At 37.9% G+C, this 20,689-nt stretch overlaps 1 protein-coding gene across 1 annotated transcript in view; it reads right to left on the bottom strand.

Moving 5' to 3' along the window:
- CFAP54 (cilia and flagella associated protein 54) overlaps positions 1 to 20,689 on the bottom strand; it is a 296,739-nt gene that overhangs the window by 211,061 nt on the left and 64,989 nt on the right. Inside the window, exons 20-22 of the mRNA XM_022562388.3 lie at positions 9,556 to 9,732; positions 5,532 to 5,624; positions 5,088 to 5,273 (exon numbers count right to left, since the gene is read on the bottom strand). Coding sequence (XP_022418096.3) covers positions 5,088 to 5,273; positions 5,532 to 5,624; positions 9,556 to 9,732 — 456 coding nt within the window. The remainder of the gene's footprint in view (positions 1 to 5,087; positions 5,274 to 5,531; positions 5,625 to 9,555; positions 9,733 to 20,689) is intronic.

The raw sequence follows: 20,689 nt of genomic DNA, 5'->3' as shown, positions 1-20,689 counted from the left end.
TCCCTCCCGAGATGGAAAAGAAAAGAAAGGAAAGTCAATATTTAAAAAGAAAAAGGAAGTAGATGTAGAGAGAGAGAGCCAGAGGTATGAGACTTGGAGCTGCCTGGACTTTGCAGCCTTCCCAGGGCCAGGCTGCATTCCCCCAAGCAAGGCTTTCTTGCAATCAGGCTCTTAGCTGAAACCATACGTCAAAATTATCTAAACAAGGGTTACTGTTGTGGTGATGAGATTGATTTAAAAAAAAAAAAGAAAACAACAGTTCAAAGGAAGAAGAAATGATACCTAGCATAGAACCTGGCACAAAGCAGACACTGAATTCATCAATAAACAGATGAGCAGAGAGGGTGGTAATGTTCAGAAAGAGGATAAGAGGGAAAAGAAGATTTGAACCTTCTTAATGAGATTTTTAAATGGGGATGACTACCTTTTACCTGGTAGCCCTATTTTTTTTTTGAATGGTCATAGACAAAAGGCAAACCTCTATTAATAAAAGAGTTTCAATGAATTCATACATGAATTGGGAAAAAAAAGTATGAATTTTAGTTTCCTTTCTCCTGCCACCAGCATCAAACTCTACTGCCCATACTGATCACCACGACCAGCAGGGCAGCACCAACCCAGGCAGAGAATAGATGGGAGAGATGTGGGCTCTAGAAGGATTTGGCACATGTTAGATGGTGAACACATGACTTCCCTGGAACCTGGACAGATCAACAGAAAGGCATGAACTCGTTCAAATGTCAGGCTTACCATCTACTACCAGAGCAACCTTGGGTAAATTATCAATACTTAACATCACTAAGACACCCTTTCTGGAATAAAATGGGATTGGCAGAAGAAGGGTTAAATTAATCTGTTTCCTCAACTTGAAATGAAAGTAATACCACCTCATAGAGTTACTGTAATCAATGGAATAATGAATCTTAAAATGTCTATCACACAGTTTTTTAACAAATGATATTCCTCACTTCCTCATCTCAGCAAGCCATTGTGCCCACTCACTATTTGATTTAGTAGTTCAATAATCCAGCAGTATGTGGCACTTGGTCTTGTATTCATTTTACAGATAGGGAAATTGAGACCAAGCAATTTGCCTAAAATCCTAAAATCCTGCTCACAGATTTCTAACTGTCTATATTTTATATCACATTATCTAGCCATTTCCAACTTAAAAGGGAATAATAAAAAGAAATGAGCCTATAAAGAGGTGGAAATTGGATAATATCCGTAGAAAATATATAATTCATAAAGTTTCCTCAAAAAATTTTCCAGATAGCCTAAACTAGTTTTCTACATTAACGGAAAATCCAGTAAAGATTCACCTGACTTTACTATTGTTTATAGAAAAATGTTTAGTCAAAGTACAACCTAAAACACCAAACCAAGTTAATCATAGGCATTTAGTGAAGTAACTCCATATTTTACTATAAAATTTTTATAATATTTTTTTTAAAATAGAATTATCCTGAAACTAAAAACTAACCACTCTCATGAAAAATTGTAATTTTTCACTGCAATTCCAAATGAAAGGTACCTTTTCCTGATAAAACTTGAAAGCTTAAACTCAAATTTTAAATTAAGGAGGAAATTTTATGAGGAAATTCTGCTTTAGCCACTTAACATGATGAGAGAGAATGCTCATAAACTGTCATAAATGAACTACAGTACTGCAAATACAGTATCAGTAAAGAAACACAGGTCATTACTTTATGACACTTCTCATTATCCTAGCAGTATAGCTTGGACTTCCTTTTATTAACTTTCAATGAAAGTTCTGCCAAATAAAGCGCAAGAGTCAAACCACTCCCTGGAGAAAAATTAGACCTTGATGAAATATTCGGTCCCTCACTCTCAAATAACTCCATCACTGCAAATTAGGAAATATATTAGATTCCAAAGAAATCGAAACATCAGAAAACCATGAGCCAATATGACATGCTAAACCAATGCCAGACAAATCCTAGCAATTCTCTCAATTAAATTTTCTTTGAAAAATATGATAATATAAAATTCCAGTAAGACCTTAGCTTATAATACTAATCAACTATTAAGAGGAAAAAACGGCACAATAGAAATGTGATAAAATTTAGAAGAGCCATCAGCTCTACAGCCAACCATAAACTTAAAATTATTGAGACTTAGGTCAATGAGTCACTTTTTCTAGAATCGCATTCACTGGTGACATGTTTTAAGTCAGGCAATCATTTCAGGAAAAAATGTCAATTCATGAGTATATCTATAATTAAGAACAACAATAATATTCATTAAGCGTCTATTGTGTTGTAAGCGTTACAGTTAAACATTTGACATGCATAATTCCATTTAATACTCATAATAGTTCTGGGAGGTAACTACTATTATTATTCCACTTCACAGATGAAGGTTACTTGCCCAATGTCACACGGCTAATGTGAGGACCTGAAGCTTAAACTCAGGTCTGTCTGTCTCTATGAACCCAGAAACTTCACTTCTATAAACTGATACTAAGAAACTAATCATGGATGCAGGTAAAGATGCTCAACATCACTAATTATTAGAGAAACAGAAGTCAAAACTACAATGAGGTATCATCTCACACTGGGCAGAATGCCATTATCAAAAAGTCTATAAATAAATTCTGGGGAGGGTGTGGAGAAAAGGGAACCCTCTTGCACTGTTGGTGGGAATGTAAATTGGTGCAGTCACTATGGGAACCGGAAGGAAGTCCCTTAAAAAACTGAAACTAGAACAACCATATGATCCAACAATCCCACTCCTGGGCATATATCAAGAGAAAACTATAATTCGAAAAGGTACATGCACCCCAATGTTGATTGCAGCACTATTGACAATAGCCAGGACATGGAAACAACCCAAGTTCCCATCAACAGACGATTGGTTTAATGTGATATGTAAATACATACACACACACATACACACACACACACACACACACACACACACACACACACGCCATGGAATATTACTCAGCCATAAAAAAGAATAAAATATTACCATTTGCAGCAACATGGATGGACCTAGAGATTACCATACTAAGTGAAGTAAGTCAGAAAGACAAATACCATATGATATCACTTATATGTAGAATCTAAAATATGGGGCTTCCCTGGTGGCGCAGTGGTTGAGAGTCTGCCTGCTGATGCAGGGGACACAGGTTCATGCCCCGGTCCGGGAAGATCCCACATGCCGCGGAGTGGCTGGGCCTGTGAGCCACGGCTGCTGAGCCTGCGCATCCGGAGCCCGTGATCCACAATGGGAGAGGCCACAGCAGTGAGAGGCCCACGTACCGCAAAAAGTAAAAATAAAAAAATAAAATATGACAGAAATGACCTTATCTACAAAACAGAAACAGACTCAGAGACATAGAAAACAAACTTACGGTTACCATAGGGGAAAGGGAGGAGGAAAGGGATAAATTAGGAGTATGGGATTAACAGATACAAACTACTATACATAAAATAAATAATCATCAAGTATTTACTGTATGGCACAGGGAACTATATTCAATATCTTATAACTTACAATGGAAAATAATCTGAAAAGAATACATACATATATATATAATTGAATCATGTTGCTGCACACCTGAAACTGACACAATATTGTAAACAACTGATATATACATTTTTATTGAAGTATGGTTGATTTACAATGTTGTGTTAGATTCTGGTGTACAGCAACATGATTCAGTTATACATATATATATATACATATACTCTTTCATATTCTTTTCCATTATGGTTTATTACAGGATATTGAATATAGTTCCCTGTGCTATACAGTAGAACTTTATTGTTTGTCTATTTTTTTTTTTTTTTTTTTGCGGTACGTGGGCCCCTCACTGCCGTGGCCCCTCTCGCCGCGGGGCACAGGCTCCGGACGCGCAGGTTCAATGGCCATGTCCCATGGGCCCAGCCGCTCCGCGGCACGCGGGATCCTCCCGGACCGGGGCACGAACCCGCGTCCCCTGCATCGGCAGGCAGACTCCCAACCACCGCGCCACCAGGGAAGCCCTGTTTATCTATTTTATATACAGTAGTTTGTATCTGTTAATCCCAAACTCCTAATTTATCCTTCCTCCACCCCCCTTCCCCTTTGGTAACCACAAGTTTGTTTTCTATGTTTGCGAGTCTGCTTCCGTCCCATAAACAAGTTCATTTCTGTCATATTTTAGATTCCACACATAAGTGATATTATATGGTATCTGTCTTTCTCTTTCTGACTTACTTAAGTATGATAATCTCTAGGTCCATCCGTTGCTGCAAATGGCATTATTTCATTCTTTTTTATGGTTGAGTAGTATTCCATTGTGTATACATATACTACACTGTGATATATTTTAAGATGCAATACCATGCAGATGTTAAAAATTATGTTTTGAAAGAATACTTAATGGAATGGAAAAAAGTCAATTATGTATTAAATGGAAATATCAGATGTAAAATAATATGTACACTATGACTAAAATTATATATTATACATAAATTCACATACATATGTGTATATATTTCTATGTACATATTATGTGTAGATATATATATGTGTGTATGTATACATACACACACAAAGAAAAGCATATCTCTGGATCAGGGTTGCTCAACCTTCGCACTGTTGACATTTTGGACCGGATAACACTTTGTTGGGAGAGGGGTGCTGCCCTTTCCATTGTAGGGTGCTTATCAGCATCCCTGACCTCTACCCTCTAGATGCCAGCAGCACTCCTCTAGATTGTGACTACCAAAAATGTCTCCAGACATTGACATATATGTCCCCCCAGGGGCCAAAATTGCTTCAGCTTAAGAACTGCTACTCCGGATGATAGGAAAACAGGTAACATTTATTTCCAAAATTTCTAAAATCAATGTGTGTTGCATTTAAAATCCAGGAAAAGAAGTGTTATTGTAAAAAGCAAACTCATGAATACGAGAAGGAACGATTTATATTTTATGAGACTAAACTGCAATCATGGAAAATATGTATTACAGGAGCTTTAGAATATCTGCTGTGACTGTTTTTTCATCAGAAATTACTTAGTAACTGCTTAACGGGAAAAATCAGAGGAAAAAATTAGAAGAAATCTTTTCTACCTGTGTTAATAACATCCGAGCAGTAACAGCAGAAAGAGGTGGGTAAACCAGAATTGGTTTAGTCGTCTCCCCAATAGCATCACCAATAAGCTTTCCGTTAGAACAATAAGCAGCAATTGCAAAGATATATTTTTCATTGGTTTCTAAACCTTTTACTTCAAAAATGCTTTTGCCATCAGCCGGTATCTATTAACAAAAACGTATTTCAAGTTATGCATGGAAAATTAAACGGGTCTTTAAAAATATAATTAAGTGACCTCTTTATGTTAAGGGAAAAAAACCTTTTCCATTTACTGTTGGATTTTAGTTATGACTCAAGATGAAATTAGACAAATTCACTGAAATAATGACTACAAAAAGGAGAAAAATGCACAAGACTCAATTGTCATTAATGAGACTTTTGGTAAGATTTCCTGACATTGAGGGTTTTTTAATTCGACGTACCGCTTCTCCTGAGTTTGGGAGATGATTATTGTTCAGTCTTACTTTTCCATAGCTCCCTTCTGCTTTGCAACCCAAGATGCAGTACCAGGAGACCTGCCACGGAGAGAGATGAGCCTGTCATCTGTTTAACAAAGCACTCAATTTCTTTTATCATGATGTGGCAAAAGGAATACTTTTCTACATAAAAATATAACTATTCAAGTTTTAAAACATGAAACCTAAGTTTATAAAAACACTTAGATTTACTCTTTAAAAAAAGACAAATATAGTTTACCTGGGACCACCAAGACTAAAATAGTAATCATTATTAATTATTTTTAACTACTATTAAGTGAGCAGTTCCTATGTGTTAAGCATTGTTAGGAAATTTACATATACTTTCTCATATCTGAAACATCCCTATGAGATAGGATTTCTATTGCTATTTTGCTTTACAAAAGATGGAGATGCAGAGACGTTCAATAACTTGCCCAAGATCAGACAGTGGCAGGGAGTGACTCCAAAGATGACATCATCTTGATGAAAAAAAAGACCTACTCCGAAAGGATTTTCATATTTTATTTAATAATATGGGACAAAAAGAAGGTAGTAAAAAAAGCAAGATACTAAACTGTAGTATTTTAAGTAAAATGTAAAAATACATATGAAAAAGCCTGGAAGAAAATGTTCCTAAATAAGAATAGCAGTAGAGTTCGGATGATAAAACGGTAAGATTACGGATAATTTTTTTTCTCTAGTTTATAGATTTTCTGAAACATGATATTCTTTTGACAATTCTTAAATACAGATGTAAACCAAAAGCAAAATGCAAATTACACAGAAACAATCAAACTTAAACTTGATTAAATGGTTAGACAATGGTCTTTTTGCCAAGATGTCAAAATAATGGAGATTCCTCCTGGTAATGCACTATTCTCACTGTAGGGGGTAAGGGAGAGAGCTGATACCTAGGAAAAAGCATTATTAGGAGCCACACTGTCCAGGGATTAGTGATGGAAGGGTTGTCATCACTGTGGCATTCCCTTTTCCCAAAGGCTCCACCTCACAACATCTCAACTCCTAAAATGGAAAATAAGGGAAATGTAATTGTCTCTAAGAAGCAACTGCCTCTTACAGCTTAGCCCGCTAATTCTTCCTCTGGGTCAATGGAAGAATCCTCATTGTATCTTGTCTGCACAAGTAGTTCTCAACTCTGACTATGCACAAGAATCATTTTTTAAAATACAGTTTGTACAGAATCAACCATTTTTTAAAATTACATATACCTAAGCCTGCCTAGTCTCAATGAATAAGACTGTCTGGTACAAATAGCCGAAGTTTTGTGTTTCCAAAGAAAATTTCTCAGGTGATTAAAGAGCATTAGGAAAGGCAGAATTTCGAGGACAAAGAGAATGTTGAAGGAACTTGGAACCTGGAGGCCAGGAGAAAAACACTCAGCTGAATCTCAGAAAAATTTAGAAAACTACCTTTCCTTGATTTTTCATGCAAAAAGAGTACCATGGGGCAGGGAGGGGGAAGGCAAAAGATGGTGTTTTATGACTTAGATCAGCGGTCCCCCCCCTTTTTGGCACCAGGGACTGGTTTTGTGGAAGACAATTTTTCCACAGGGCGGGGCGGGGCGGGGCGGGGCGGCGGTGTGGTGATGGTAGGGGCGGTAATGTTAGCAATAGGGAGCGATGGGGAGCAGCAGATGAAGATGCGCTCGCTCGCCTCTCACCTCCTGCTGTGTGGCCCAGTTCCTAACAGGCCGCAGACCGGTACCAGTCCGTGACCCAGGGGTTGCAGACCCTGACTTAGATCATTATTGCTCCAAGTTAAGCTCTACATACAATCCAGAATTTGAAGGGTAAATTTTCTCTAAAAGCATTTTTACAAGCAGGCTTTATATTTCTATTGTGTTCCACAGATGAAAACATCTTAGTCTGTGAAACTATTAGAAGACTGTGTCCTTAGAGTCTATGTAAGAGAAACAACACCATGGACAAACCACCACTAGCTTTGGACGTAAAAGTTTACAAGTAACACTAGCATTTTCAACCATTAAAACAGATGTTAATGCAACAAATGCCTTAACAAGAGGTTTTGATAAAACAAAAGATGGCTGAAATCTCAAACTAGAAAAGGTATTTAAGTCCATAGCACCATCTAGTGCTATGGAGTGGGTAACAGAAGGTATAATTTCCAGGAGCACACAACTTAACCAAAATATAATATACATCAACTTCACATCATGTGCTGAGTGACAAGTCCTATAAGTACAGGTCAAGTATGGGATGCTTATGCCTTCCTATTAATAAGCATTATGAAATAAACTAGTCACTAATTTGAGATACATAAAAAATAAGAACCTGGTTAAATAAATCAAAACATTCAAGTAAAAACAAACGAAAACTCTTGGCAAATCATCCAGTCTTAGTTCTGTACTGAATTTCCAAAGTCAGTGATCCTTATTCTTAAACAGATCCCCAAAATCCAAAGTTGAATTTTAAAACTATTAGCAACTGCAATAATGCATTTATTATAGCACAGTTAGGATGAATGTTGCTTCTATTCCTCCAATTATAAGGCATTATGAAGGTGGTATTACTTCTCACTGATGTCCACCTCCCATTAGTCTGAAGCTTCTCAAAATATGGAACCATGCTTTATTTGTGTTTATTTTTATACGTTACCTCACATAGAGCTTGACAGATAGCAGACACTCAATAATTCTCATTGGACAGAATTTATGAAAAAAAATCATCAGATAATATAATCACAGTGTATAACCTCATTAACTGATTTTAGCTAACATTACTACATATGTTTAATACAAGGGATGGAAGGACATCGGTTAATATGCCAAGAATATGCTATAATATCTCATTTAATTTTCACAGAAGAAACATTTTACAAATGGAAAAGATAACAAAAGCAAATTTTTAAAAAACACTCAGAAAGTATATTTAGATTTCGTAAGGTCATATTGCTGGGGTAGAGCTAGAATTTTAAATCTGTATTTGTCTGACTTCAAAGCCCATGCCCTTTCCACTATATCAAGACGATGTATTTAAGTTCAAGCAGAACATCCTAAGAATAATCAAAGAAACAACTTTGTTTTTTCTACAACACCAAAGAGCATGTGTTCATCACCCAAAAGAGGAAAATGTAATATTTAAAATATAAATTAGGTGGAACCAAATGCTTATGAGGAAACTAAATCTCAAATAACAGTCCCATTTAGGCTAAGTTCCAAGGCACTGGGGCTAGGAGAAAGAGCTTCAATAAATACATAAAGAGTTATGACTTATAATGTGGTTGGAATTATCATTTGTTTGCATTAAAAGAATCCCCAATGGGCTTCCCTGGTGGCGCAGTGGTTGAGAGTCCGCCGATGCAGGGGACACGGGTTCGTGCCCGGATCCGGGAAGATCCCACATGCCACGGAGCGGCTGGGCCCGTGAGCCATGGCCGCTGAGCCTGCGCGTCCGGAGCCTGTGCTCCGCAACGGGAGAGGCCACAACGGTGAGAGGCCCACGTACCACAAAAAAAAAAAAAAGGATCCCCATTTACACAGAAGAACTTTCGGAAGAGTCTCTAAATTCACCACCCCCAAATTTTCTTATCTTCATCATTGGCTCTCAGAGTAACTTCTATCCCCTTCAAATGCCTGATTCTATCTCAAGGAAACCTTCTTGAAGTTGAGCACACTAGGATGTCAGCATATGACTGTGTCATGGTGAGGAAGATACTTCAAAATGCTTCTCTCTCATTTCTCCTTACTATATATCTGGGTGTAGCAATACAGGAGTAAGTTTCTTATAGCAAAGCTATAAGGAGCCAAAAGGGAAACAGCATAAAGGAAAAAGGGTCATGAAGAAACTACAGATAGTTAAAGATACTGGAATACTAATCCCAGTGTTCAGTGTTTATATTAACCAATAAGATTATTCAAGCCCTAAAGGCAATAAAAGTATTCATTATTATAGTCATAAAAGTACTTACGTTGCTTTCCGTGAGGTAAAGGTCATAATAAACAACATACCTTAACATCAGAAATAAATGGAGCAGGTTTTAATGTCACAGAACAATGAGTTCGGGCTAGCAGGATGGGTGGAGGAGGTACTCTGCTTTTCTTTCTTTTAGCAATTTCCACATATTTCTGATATGAATACAGTACACTTTGTTCTGCTTCGGTCCTCTCAATTAAAGAATATGCTTCCTATAATAAAGTGTGAAAATAGGAAATCACATTTCAAGAGCTTGAACTTCATTGTATTTGGAGAATTCTGGTGATGTTAAACATTATCTTGATATATGTATTTTTTGATGCTCAGTGGTATACATATTTCAAGTACTAAATGATTTTCCAGAAGTAAAAAATAGCTAATAAATAAGGCCAAGTAAAAAATAGCTATTAAGGCAATGACATTATATTTATATGTCTAACATGTTTATCATCATTATCATACATTAATATATTTCATTTTCAAATCAAACCCTCTGAATATCTGCAATCATATTTCATCATCCTTAAAAATTTTGTAACAATATTATCTGCATTGATACTTATGAACTATACACCTACACTCAATGCAACTTGAAATGTGACTCTCAAGTAATGACTATTGGCATATGTGGTTTACAAAATTATTTAAAACCAAATTATTGATGGTTTCTTACTATCAGCAAAAACAAATAAAATATACAAAAGTACTTATTCTATAAACCTAAAGGAAAAGTAATCACCTTTTTAAAAGGTGATTTAGTGATATCACATGAAACAAAAAAAAATAAAAATCAGAAAATCTAAATAATATTTCAAAATAAATATAGTAAGGCTAACTATAACACCAATAATAATATATGTAAATGAGTTAAACTCCTCTTTTACATAAAATTAAAAAGCAAAGACTCTGAGCACTAAAGCCAAAACCCAAGTAAAGATTAAAATTGAATGATAGAGGGGAGAAGAGGGGAAGATGGCGGAAGAGTAAGACGCGGAGATCACCTTCCTCCCCACAGATACACCAGAAATACATCTACACGTGGAACAACTCCTACAGAACAGCTACTGAACGCTGGCAGAAGACCTCAGACCTCCCAAAAGGCAAGAAAGTCCCCACGTACCGGGGTAGGGCAAAAGAAAAAAGAATAAACAGAGACAAAAGAATAGGAACAGGACCTGCACCAGTGGGCTGGAGCTGTGAAGGAGGAAAGGTTTCCATACACTAGGAAGCCCCTTCGCGGGCGGAGACTGCGGGTGGCGGAGAGGGGAAGCTTCGGAGCCGCGGAGGAGAGCACAGCAACAGGGGTGCGGAGGGCATAGTGGACAGATTCCCGCACAGAGGATCAGGGCCGACCGGCACTCACCAGGCCAAGAGGCTTCTCTGCTCACCCGCCGGGGCAGGGGGGGCTGGGAACTGAAGCTTGGGCTGGGGTTGGCAGCGTGAACACAGCCTACAGGGGGCTAGAGCGCCACGGCTAGCCGGGAGGGAGTCCAGGGAAAAGTCTGGACCTGCCGAAGCAGCAAGAGACTTTTTCTTGCCTCTTTGTTTCCTGGTGCGCGAGGTGAGGGGATTAAGAGCGCTGCTTAAAGGAGCTCCAGAGACGGGCGCGAGCCGCAGCTTACAGCGCGGACCCCAGAAACGAGCATGAGACGCTAAGGCTGCTGCCGCCACCAAGAAGCCTGTGTGCGAGCACAGGTCACTATCCACACACACCCGCTTCCGGGGAGCCTGTGCAGCCCGCCACTGCCAGGGTCCCGGGATCCAGGGACAACTTCCCCGGAAGAACGCACGGGGCGCCTCAGGCTGGTGCAACGTCACAACGGACTCTGCCGCCGCAGGCTCGCCCCGCCCTCCGTGCCGCTCCCTTCCACCCCGCACCCCCGGCCTGAGTGAGCCAGAGTCCCGGAAGCAGCTGCTCCTTTAACCCCGTCCTGTCTGAGCCAAGAACAGACGCTCTCAGGTGACCTACACGCAGAGGCGCGGCCAAATCCAAAGCTGAGCCCCGGGAGCTGTGAGAACAAAGAAGAGAAAGGGAAATCTCTCCCAGCAGCCTCAGAAGCAGCGGATTAAAGCTCCACAATCAACTTGATGTACCCTGCATCTGTGGAATACATGAATAGACAACGAATCATCCCAAATTGAGGAGGTAGACTTGGAGAGCAAGATTTACGATTTTTTCCCCTTTTCCTCTTTTTGTGAGTGTGTATGTGTATGCTTCTGTGTGAGATTTTGTCCGTATAGCTTTGCTTCCACCATTTCTCCTAGGGTTCTATCCGTCCGTTTTTTGTTTTTTCCTTTAAAAAAAATTTTTTTTCTTAATAATTATTTTTTATTTTAATAACTTTTTAAATTTTATCTTACTTTATTTTATCTTCTTTCTTTCCTTCCTTCCTTCCCTCCTTCCTTCCTCCCTCCCTCTCTCCTTTCTTTCTCTCTCTTTCTTTCTTTCTACTTTTTCTCCCTTTTATTCTGAGCCATGTGGATGAAAGGCTCTTGGTGCTGCAGCCAGGAGTCAGTGCTGTGCCTCTGAGGTGGGACAGCCAACTTCAGGACATTGGTCCACAAGAGACTTCCCAGCTCCACATAATACCAAACAGCGAAAATCTCCCAGAGATCTCCATCTCAACACCAACACCCAGCTTCACTCAACGACCAGCAAGCTACAGTGCTGGACACCCTATGCCAAACAACTAGCAAGACAGGAACACAACCCCACCCATTAGCAGAGAGGCTGCCTAAAATCATAATAAGTCAACAGACACCACAAAACACACCACCAGACGTGGACCTGCCCACCAGAAAGACAAGATCCAGCCTCATCCACCAGAACACATGCACTAGTCCCCTCCACCAGGAAGCCTACACAACCCACTGAACCAACTTTAGCTACTGGGGACAGACACCAAAAACAACGGGAACTACGAACCTGCAGCCTATAAAAAGGAGACCCCAAACACAGTAAGATAAGCAAAATGAGAAGACAGAAAAACACACAGTAGATGAAGGAGCAAGATAAAAACCCACCAGACCTAACAAATGAAGAGGAAATAGGCAGTCTACGTGAAAAAGAATTCAGAATAATGAGAGTAAAGATGATCCAAAATCTTGGAAATAGAATAGACAAAATGCAAGAAACATTTAACAAGGACCTGGAAAAACTAAAGATGAAACAAGCAACAATGAACAACACAATAAATGAAATTAAAAATACTCTTGATGGGATCAATAGCAGAATAACTGAGGCAGAAGAACAGATAAGTGACCTGGAAGATAAAATAGTAGAAATAACTACTGCAGAGCAGAATAAAGAAAAATGAATGGAAAGAACTTAGGACAGTCTCAGAGACCTCTGGGAAAACATTAAATGCACCAACATTTGAATTATAGGGGTTCCAGAAGAAGAAGAGAAAAAGAAAGGGACTGAGAAAATATTTGAAGAGATTATAGTTGAAAACTTCCCTAATATGGGAAAGGAAATAGTTAATCAAGTCCAGGAAGCACAGAGAGTCCCATACAGGATAAGTCCAAGGAGAAATACGCCAAGACACATATTAATCAAACTATCAAAAATTAAATACAAAGAAAACATATTAAAAGCAGCAAGGGAAAAAACAACAAATTACACACAAGGGAATCCCCATAAGGTTAACAGCTGATCTTTCAGCAGAAACTCTGCAAGCCAGAAGGGACTGGCAGGACATATTTAAAGTGATGAAGGAGAAAAACCTGCAACAAAGATTACTCTACCCAGCAAGGATCTCATTGAGATTTGATGGAGAAATTAAAACCTTTACAGACAAGCAAAAGCTGAGAGAGTTCAGGACCACCAAACCAGCTTTACAACAAATGTTAAAGGAACTTCCCTAGGCAAGAAACACGAGAGAAGGAAAAGACCTACAATAACGAACCCAAAACAATTAAGAAAATGGGAATAGGAACATACATATCGATAATTACCTTAAATGTAAATGGACTAAATGCTCCCACCAAAAGACACAGATTGGCTGAATGGATACAAAATCAAGACCCATATATTTGCTGTCTACAAGAGACCCACTTCAGACCTAGAGAAACATACAGACTGAAAGTAAGGGGATGGAAAAAGATATTCCATGCAAATGGAAACCAAAAGAAAGCTGGAGTACCAATTCTCATATCAGACAAAATAGACTTTAAAATAAAGACTATTAGAAGAGGCAAAGAAGGACACTACATAATGATCAAGGGATCGATCCAAGAAGATGCAACAATTGTAAATATGCACCCAACATAGGAGCACCTCAATACATAAGGTAAATACTAACAGCCATAAAAGGGGAAATCGACAGTAACACATTCATAGTAGGGGACTTTAACACCCCACTTTCACCAATGGACAGATCATCCAAAATGAAAATAAATAAGGAAACACAAGCTTTAAATGATACATTAAACAAGATGGACTTAATTGATATTTATAGGACATTCCATCCAAAAACAACAGAATACACATTTTTCTCAAGTGCTCATGGAACATTCTCCAGGATAGATCATATCTTGGGTCACAAATCAAGCCTTGGTAAATTTAAGAAAATTGAAATTGTATCAAGTATCTTTTCTTACCACAATGCTATGAGACTAGATATCAATTACAGGAAAAGATCTGTAAAAAATACAAACACATGGAGGCTAAACAATACACTACTTAATAACGAAGTGATCACTGAAGAAATCAAAGAGGAAATCAAAAAATACCTACAAACAAATGACAATGGAGACACGACGACCCAAAACCTATGGGATTCAGCAAAAGCAGTTCTAAGAGGGAAGTTTATAGCAATACAATCCTACCTCAAGAAACAGGAAACATCTCGAATAAACAACTTAACCTTGCACAATTAGAGAAAGAAGAACAAAAAACCCCAAAGTTAGCAGAGGGAAAGAAATCATAAAAATCAGGTCAGAAATAAATGAAAAAGAAATGGAGGAAACAGTAGCAAAGATCAATAAAACTAAAAGCTGGTTCTTTGAGAAGATAAACAAAATTGATAAACCATTAGCCAGACTCATCAAGAAAAAAAGGGAGAAGACTCAAATCAATAGAATTAGAAATGAAAAAGGAGACGTAACAACTGACACTGCAGAAATACAAAAGATCATGAGAGATTACTACAAGCAACTCTATGCCAATAAAATGGACAAATTCTTAGAAATGCACAACCTGCCAAGACTGAATCAGGAAGAAATAGAAAATATGAACAGACCAATCACAAGCACTGAAATTGAAACTGTGATTAAAAATCTTCCAACAAACAAAAGCCCAAGACCAGATGGCTTCACAGGCGAATTCTATCAAACATTTAGAGAAGAGCTAACACCTAGCCTTCTCAAACTCTTCCAAAATATACCAGAGGGAGGAACACTCCCAAACTCATTCTACGAGGCCACCATCACCCTGATACCAAAACCAGACAAGGATGTCACAAAGAAAGAAAACTACAGGCCAATATCACTGATGAACATAGATGCAAAAATCCTCAACAAAATACTAGCAAACAAAATCCAACAGCACATTAAACGGATCATACACCATGATCAAGTGGGGTTTATTCCAGGAATGCAAGGATTCTTCATTATATGCAAATCAATCAATGTGATACACCACATTAACAAATTGAAGGGGAAAAACCATATGATCATCTCAATAGAAGCAGAGAACGCTTTCAACAAAATTCAACACCCATTTATGATAAAAACCCTGCAGAAAGTAGGCACAGAGGAGCCTACCTCAACATAATAAAGGCCATATATGACAAACCCACAGCCAACATCGTCCTCGATGGTGAAAAACTGAAAGCATTTCCACTAAGATCAGGAACAAGACAAGGTTGCCCACTCTCACCACTCGTATTCAACATAGTTTTGGAAGTTTTAGCCACAGCAATCAGAGAAGAAAAGGAAACAAAAGGAATCCAAATCGGAAAAGAAGAAGTAAAGCTGTCACTGTTTGCAGATGACATGATACTATACATAGAGAATCCTAAAGATGCTACCAGAAAACTACTAGAGCTAATCAATGAATTTGGTAAAGTAGCAGGATACAAAATTAATGCACAGAAATCTCTGGCATTCCTATACACTAGTGATGAAAAATCTGAAAGTGAAATTGGTACAACCACTATGGAGAACAGTATGCAGGTTCCTTAAAAAACTACAAATAGAACTACCATATGACCCAGCAATCCCACTACTGGGCATATACCCTGAGAAAGCCATAATTCAAAGAGTCATGTACCAAAATGTTCATTGCAGCTCTATTTACAGTAGCCTGGAGATGGAAACAACCTAAGTGTCCATCATCGGATGAATGGGTAAAGAAGATGTGGCACATATATACAATGGAATATTACTCAGCCATAAAAAGAAATTAAATTGAGCTATTTGTAGTGAGGTGGATGGACCCAGAGTCTGTCATACAGAGTGAAGTAAGTCAGAAAAAGAAAAACCAATACTGTATGCTAACACATATATATGGAAATTAAGAAAAAAAAATGTCATGAAGAACCTAGGGGTAAGACAGGAATAAAGACACAGACCTACTAGAGAATGGACTTGAGGATATGGGGAGAGGGAAGGGTAAGCTGTGACAAAGCGAGAGAGTGGCACGGACATATATACACTACCAAACGTAAAACAGATAGCTAGTGGGAAGCAGCCGCATAGCACAGGGAGATCAGCTCAGTGTTTTGTGACCATCTAGAGGGGTGGGATAGGGAGGGTGGGAGGGAGGGAGATGCAAGAGGGAAGAGATATGGGAACATATGTATATGTATAACTGATTCGCTTTGTTATAAAGCAGAAACTAACACACCACTGTAAAGCAATTATACTCCAATAAAGATGTAAAAAAAAAATTGAATGATAGAAAATAGAATAGCCTTTCCAACAAACTGCGCTGGGACAATTAGACATCCACCTGCAAAAGAAGAAAGTGAGACCCATACATCACATTATATACAAATAGTTAACTCAAAATGAATCATAGAACCAAATATAAGAGCTAAAATTATAAAATTCTTAGAACAAAATATAGGAGTAAATTTCTTCACATCCTTGAGTTAAACAATGGTTTCTTGGATATGACACCAAAAGCACACCAAAAGAAAAAGTAGGTAAACTGAAATTCTTCAAAATTTAAAACTTCAAATGATACCATCAAAAAAATAGACAACTGACAGAATGGGACAAAATATTTGCAAATCACATAACTGATAAAGGATGTGTATTCAGAATATATTAAGAACCGTTACAAATCAATAATAAAAAGACAACCCCATTAAAAAATGAACAAGGGGTTTGAATAGACATTTCTCCAAAGAAGATACACAAATGGCCAGTGACTGACTCAAGAAGAAAAACCTGAACACAGGAATAATGATGAAAGAAACTGGGAAAGACATCCAAAAACGATATCCAAAAAGACTTTCCCACAAGCATCAGTCTCAACTGATACTATTTTTTAAAATATTTTGAATATCCATGAACTGATTAATTCCTATGCCATTTTTTAAATTTCTAACTACAGAGAAAGCTCCTCAGAGAATATTCTAAAATTATTATAGCTTTGATAACAAAACCTGAAAAAATGACTGCACTTAAAAACATAGAGCAATCTTCTTACAAATATAAATGTAAACGTCCTAAATAAAATACTAATACATTGATCTAACAATATGTTAAAGGAATAATGTACTGTAATTATATTGTCTCTCTCCCAGGAATAAAAGGATGATTTAATATTAGGAAGTCTAAGGATATAATTTAATTTACCCATAAATCAAATGAGAAAAATATGATTACAGTTTCAATGGCCAAAAAGATATTTGAACAGTTTTTAATAGTCATTATTAATTTTAAAAAAAAGAAATGGAAAGAGAAGTCAAAAAGTATCATAAGACTAATGAAAATGAAAACACAACATACTAAAATTTATAGGATGCAGCAAAAGTAGTTCTAAGAGGGAAGTTTTTAGCGAAAATGTCCACCTTAAGAACAAAGAAAGATATCAAATAAACAATCTAACTTCACACTTCAAGGAATGAGAAGAAGAACAAAAAACCTAAGTCCAAAGTTAGTAGAAGGAACATCAAAGATCAGAGGGGAAATAGAGACCATAAAGACAATAGAAAAGTGTGTTGGTTTCTGCTTTACAAGAAAGTGAATCAATTATACATATACATATGTTCCCATATCTCTTCCCTCTTGCGTCTCCCTCCCTCCCACCCTCCCTGGCACAAAAACAGAAAGATAGATCAACGTATTGAAGTTTTAAGTGAAAGGTAACAAGAGAAAGGTCTCAGACAGAGTCCTTGATTTAGGGAAATCAGATAAATTATTTAATAGAACTCAAGGTAGACCTAATGCTACTTAGAAATTAAAATCCTAACTTAGCGGGCTTCCCTGGTGGTGCAGTGGTTGAGAGTCCGCCTGCTGATGCAGGGGACACGGGTTTGTGCCCCGGTCCGGGAAGATCCCACATGCCGCGGAGCAGCTGGGCCCATGAGCCATGGCCGCTGAGCCTACGCGTCCGGAGCCTGTGCTCCACAACGGGAGAGGCCACAACAGCGAGAGGCCCGCGTACCGCAAAAAAAAAAAAAAGAAAAAAGAAAAAAAAAATCCTAACTTAGCGAGGTAAATCATTGAGCTGCTAATAAAATTCCACTTATAAGAAAGTGATTGATATACTAATTCAAAAAGATATATGCACTCCCATGTTCACTGCAACATCATTTATAACCTAAATGTGCACCACTGGAGGAACGGATAGAGAAAATGTGAGATGGATGGATAAATAACGGAATTTTATTCAGCCATTAAAAAAAATGAAATCTTGCCATTTGCAACAACATGGATGGACCTTGAGGGCATTATGATAAGTGAAAGAAGCTAGACAGAGAAAGATAAACACCATATGATCTCACGTATATGTGGAATCCAACAAAAAAACAAAAACAAACCAAGCTCACAGATGCAGAGAACAGATTGGTGTTTGCCAAAGGTAGGGAGTTGGGGGTGGGCAAAAATGGATGAAGGGGGTCAAAAGGTACAAACTCCCAGTTATAAAATAAATAAGTCATGGGGATATAACGCACAGCATGGTGAATATAGTTAATGCTGTATTGCATATGTGAAAGTTGCTAAAAGTGTAGATCTTAAAAGTTCTCATCGCAAGAAAAAATGTGTTAACTGTATGGCGACAATTATATAAGTTAATAATATATTATTAATACATAGTAACATAAGTTAACAAGACTTGTGGTGACCATTTAGCAATATATATAAAAATGGAATTATAACGTTGTACACCTGAAACTAATACAATGTTGTCTATTATACCTCAATTAAAGAAAAGAAAGTGATTAGGGGTTTTTTAAAGGGGGTTCCTCAAGTACAAGGAGGAAATATCACCAGAAAAGAAGACCCAAAAAATCAAGATAGAAAAATTTGCATGAAACCAGCTCTACTTAATTGTGAAAGAGAAAGTATTATCGATATGGATGTGACTTGCCTATCCATGGCCAACATGTTGCCTAATATGTCTAACAAAACATGTTGTTTTGTTTGTTTTATATGTTTATTGGAGTATAATTGCTTTACAATGTTATATTAATTTCTGCTGTATAACAAAGTAAATCAGTTATATGTATACGTATATCCCCATATCCCCTCCCTCTTGAGCTTGCCTCCCACCCTCCCTATCCCACCTCTCAAGCATAGAGCTGATCTGCCTGTGCTATGCAACAGCTTCCCACTAGCTATCTGTTTTACATTTGGCAGTGCATATATGTCAATGCTACTCTCTCACTTCGTCACAGCTTACCCTCCGCCCTCCCCATGTCCTCAAATCCATTCTCTACGTCTGTGTCTTTATTCCTGTCCTGCCCCTAGGTTCATTGGTACCGTTTTTTTAGATTCCATATATGTGCGTTAGCATATGGTACTTGTTTTTCTCCTTCTGACTTACTTCACTCTGTATGACAGTCTCTAGGTCCATCCACCTCACTACAAATAATTTCATTTCTTTTTATGGCTGAGTAATATTCCATTGTATATATGTACCACATCTTCTTTATCCATTCATCTGCTGATGGACATTTAGGTTGTTTCCATGTCCTGGCTATTGTAAATAGAGCTGCAATGAACATTGTGGTACATGACTCTTTTTGAATTATGGTTTTCTCAAGGTATATGCCCAGTAGTGGGATTGCTGGGTCATATGGTAGTTCTATTTTTAGTGTTTTAAGGAACCTCAATACTGTTCTCCATAGTGGCTGTATCAATTTACATTGCCATGAACAGTGCAGGAGGCTTCCCTTTTCTCCACACCCTCTCCAGCATTTACTGTTTGTAGATTTTTTGATGATGGCCATTCTGACTGATGTGAGGTGATACCTCATTGTGGTTTTGATTTGCATTTCTCTAATGATTAGTGATGTTGAGCATCTTTTCATGTGTTTGTTGGCAATCTGTATGTCTACTTTGGAAAAATGTCTATTTAGATCTTCTGCCCATTTTTGGATTGGTTGTTTGTTTTTTTGATATTGAGCTGCATGAGCTGCTTGTATACTTTGGAGATTAATCCTTGGTCAGTTGCTTACCATATGATCCAGTAATCCCACTCCTGGGTGTATATCTGCAGAAAACCATAATTCAAAAAGACACATGCACCCTGATGTTCGTTGCAGCACTATTTACAATCGCCAGACATGGAAGCAACTTAAATGTCCACTGACAGAAGAATGGATAAAGAAGATGTGGTACCTATATACAATGGAATTTACTCAGCCATAAAAGGGAATGAAATAATGCCATTTGCAGCAACATGGATGGACCCAGATATTGTCGTACTGAGTGAAGTAAGTCAGATAGAGAAAGGTAAATATCATGTGATATCCCTTATATGTGGAATCTAAAAACAAGGGTACAAATCAACTGATCTAGAAAACAGAAATAGAGTCACAGATATAGAAAACAAACTTACGGTTACCAGGGCGGAAAGTGGGGGGAGGAATAAATTGGGAGATTGGGATTGACATATACACACTACTATATATAAAACAGATAACTAATAAGGACCTACTGTATAGCACGGGGAACTCTACTTAATACTCTGTGATGACCTATATGGGA

This window comes from Delphinapterus leucas, chromosome 11 (genome assembly GCF_059928025.1).
Source record: "Delphinapterus leucas isolate spDelLeu-1000000601 "Yukka" chromosome 11, BTC_Dleu_Yukka2, whole genome shotgun sequence".
NCBI lineage: Eukaryota > Metazoa > Chordata > Mammalia > Artiodactyla > Monodontidae > Delphinapterus > Delphinapterus leucas.
This window is presented reverse-complemented; position numbering and strand designations above follow the sequence as displayed.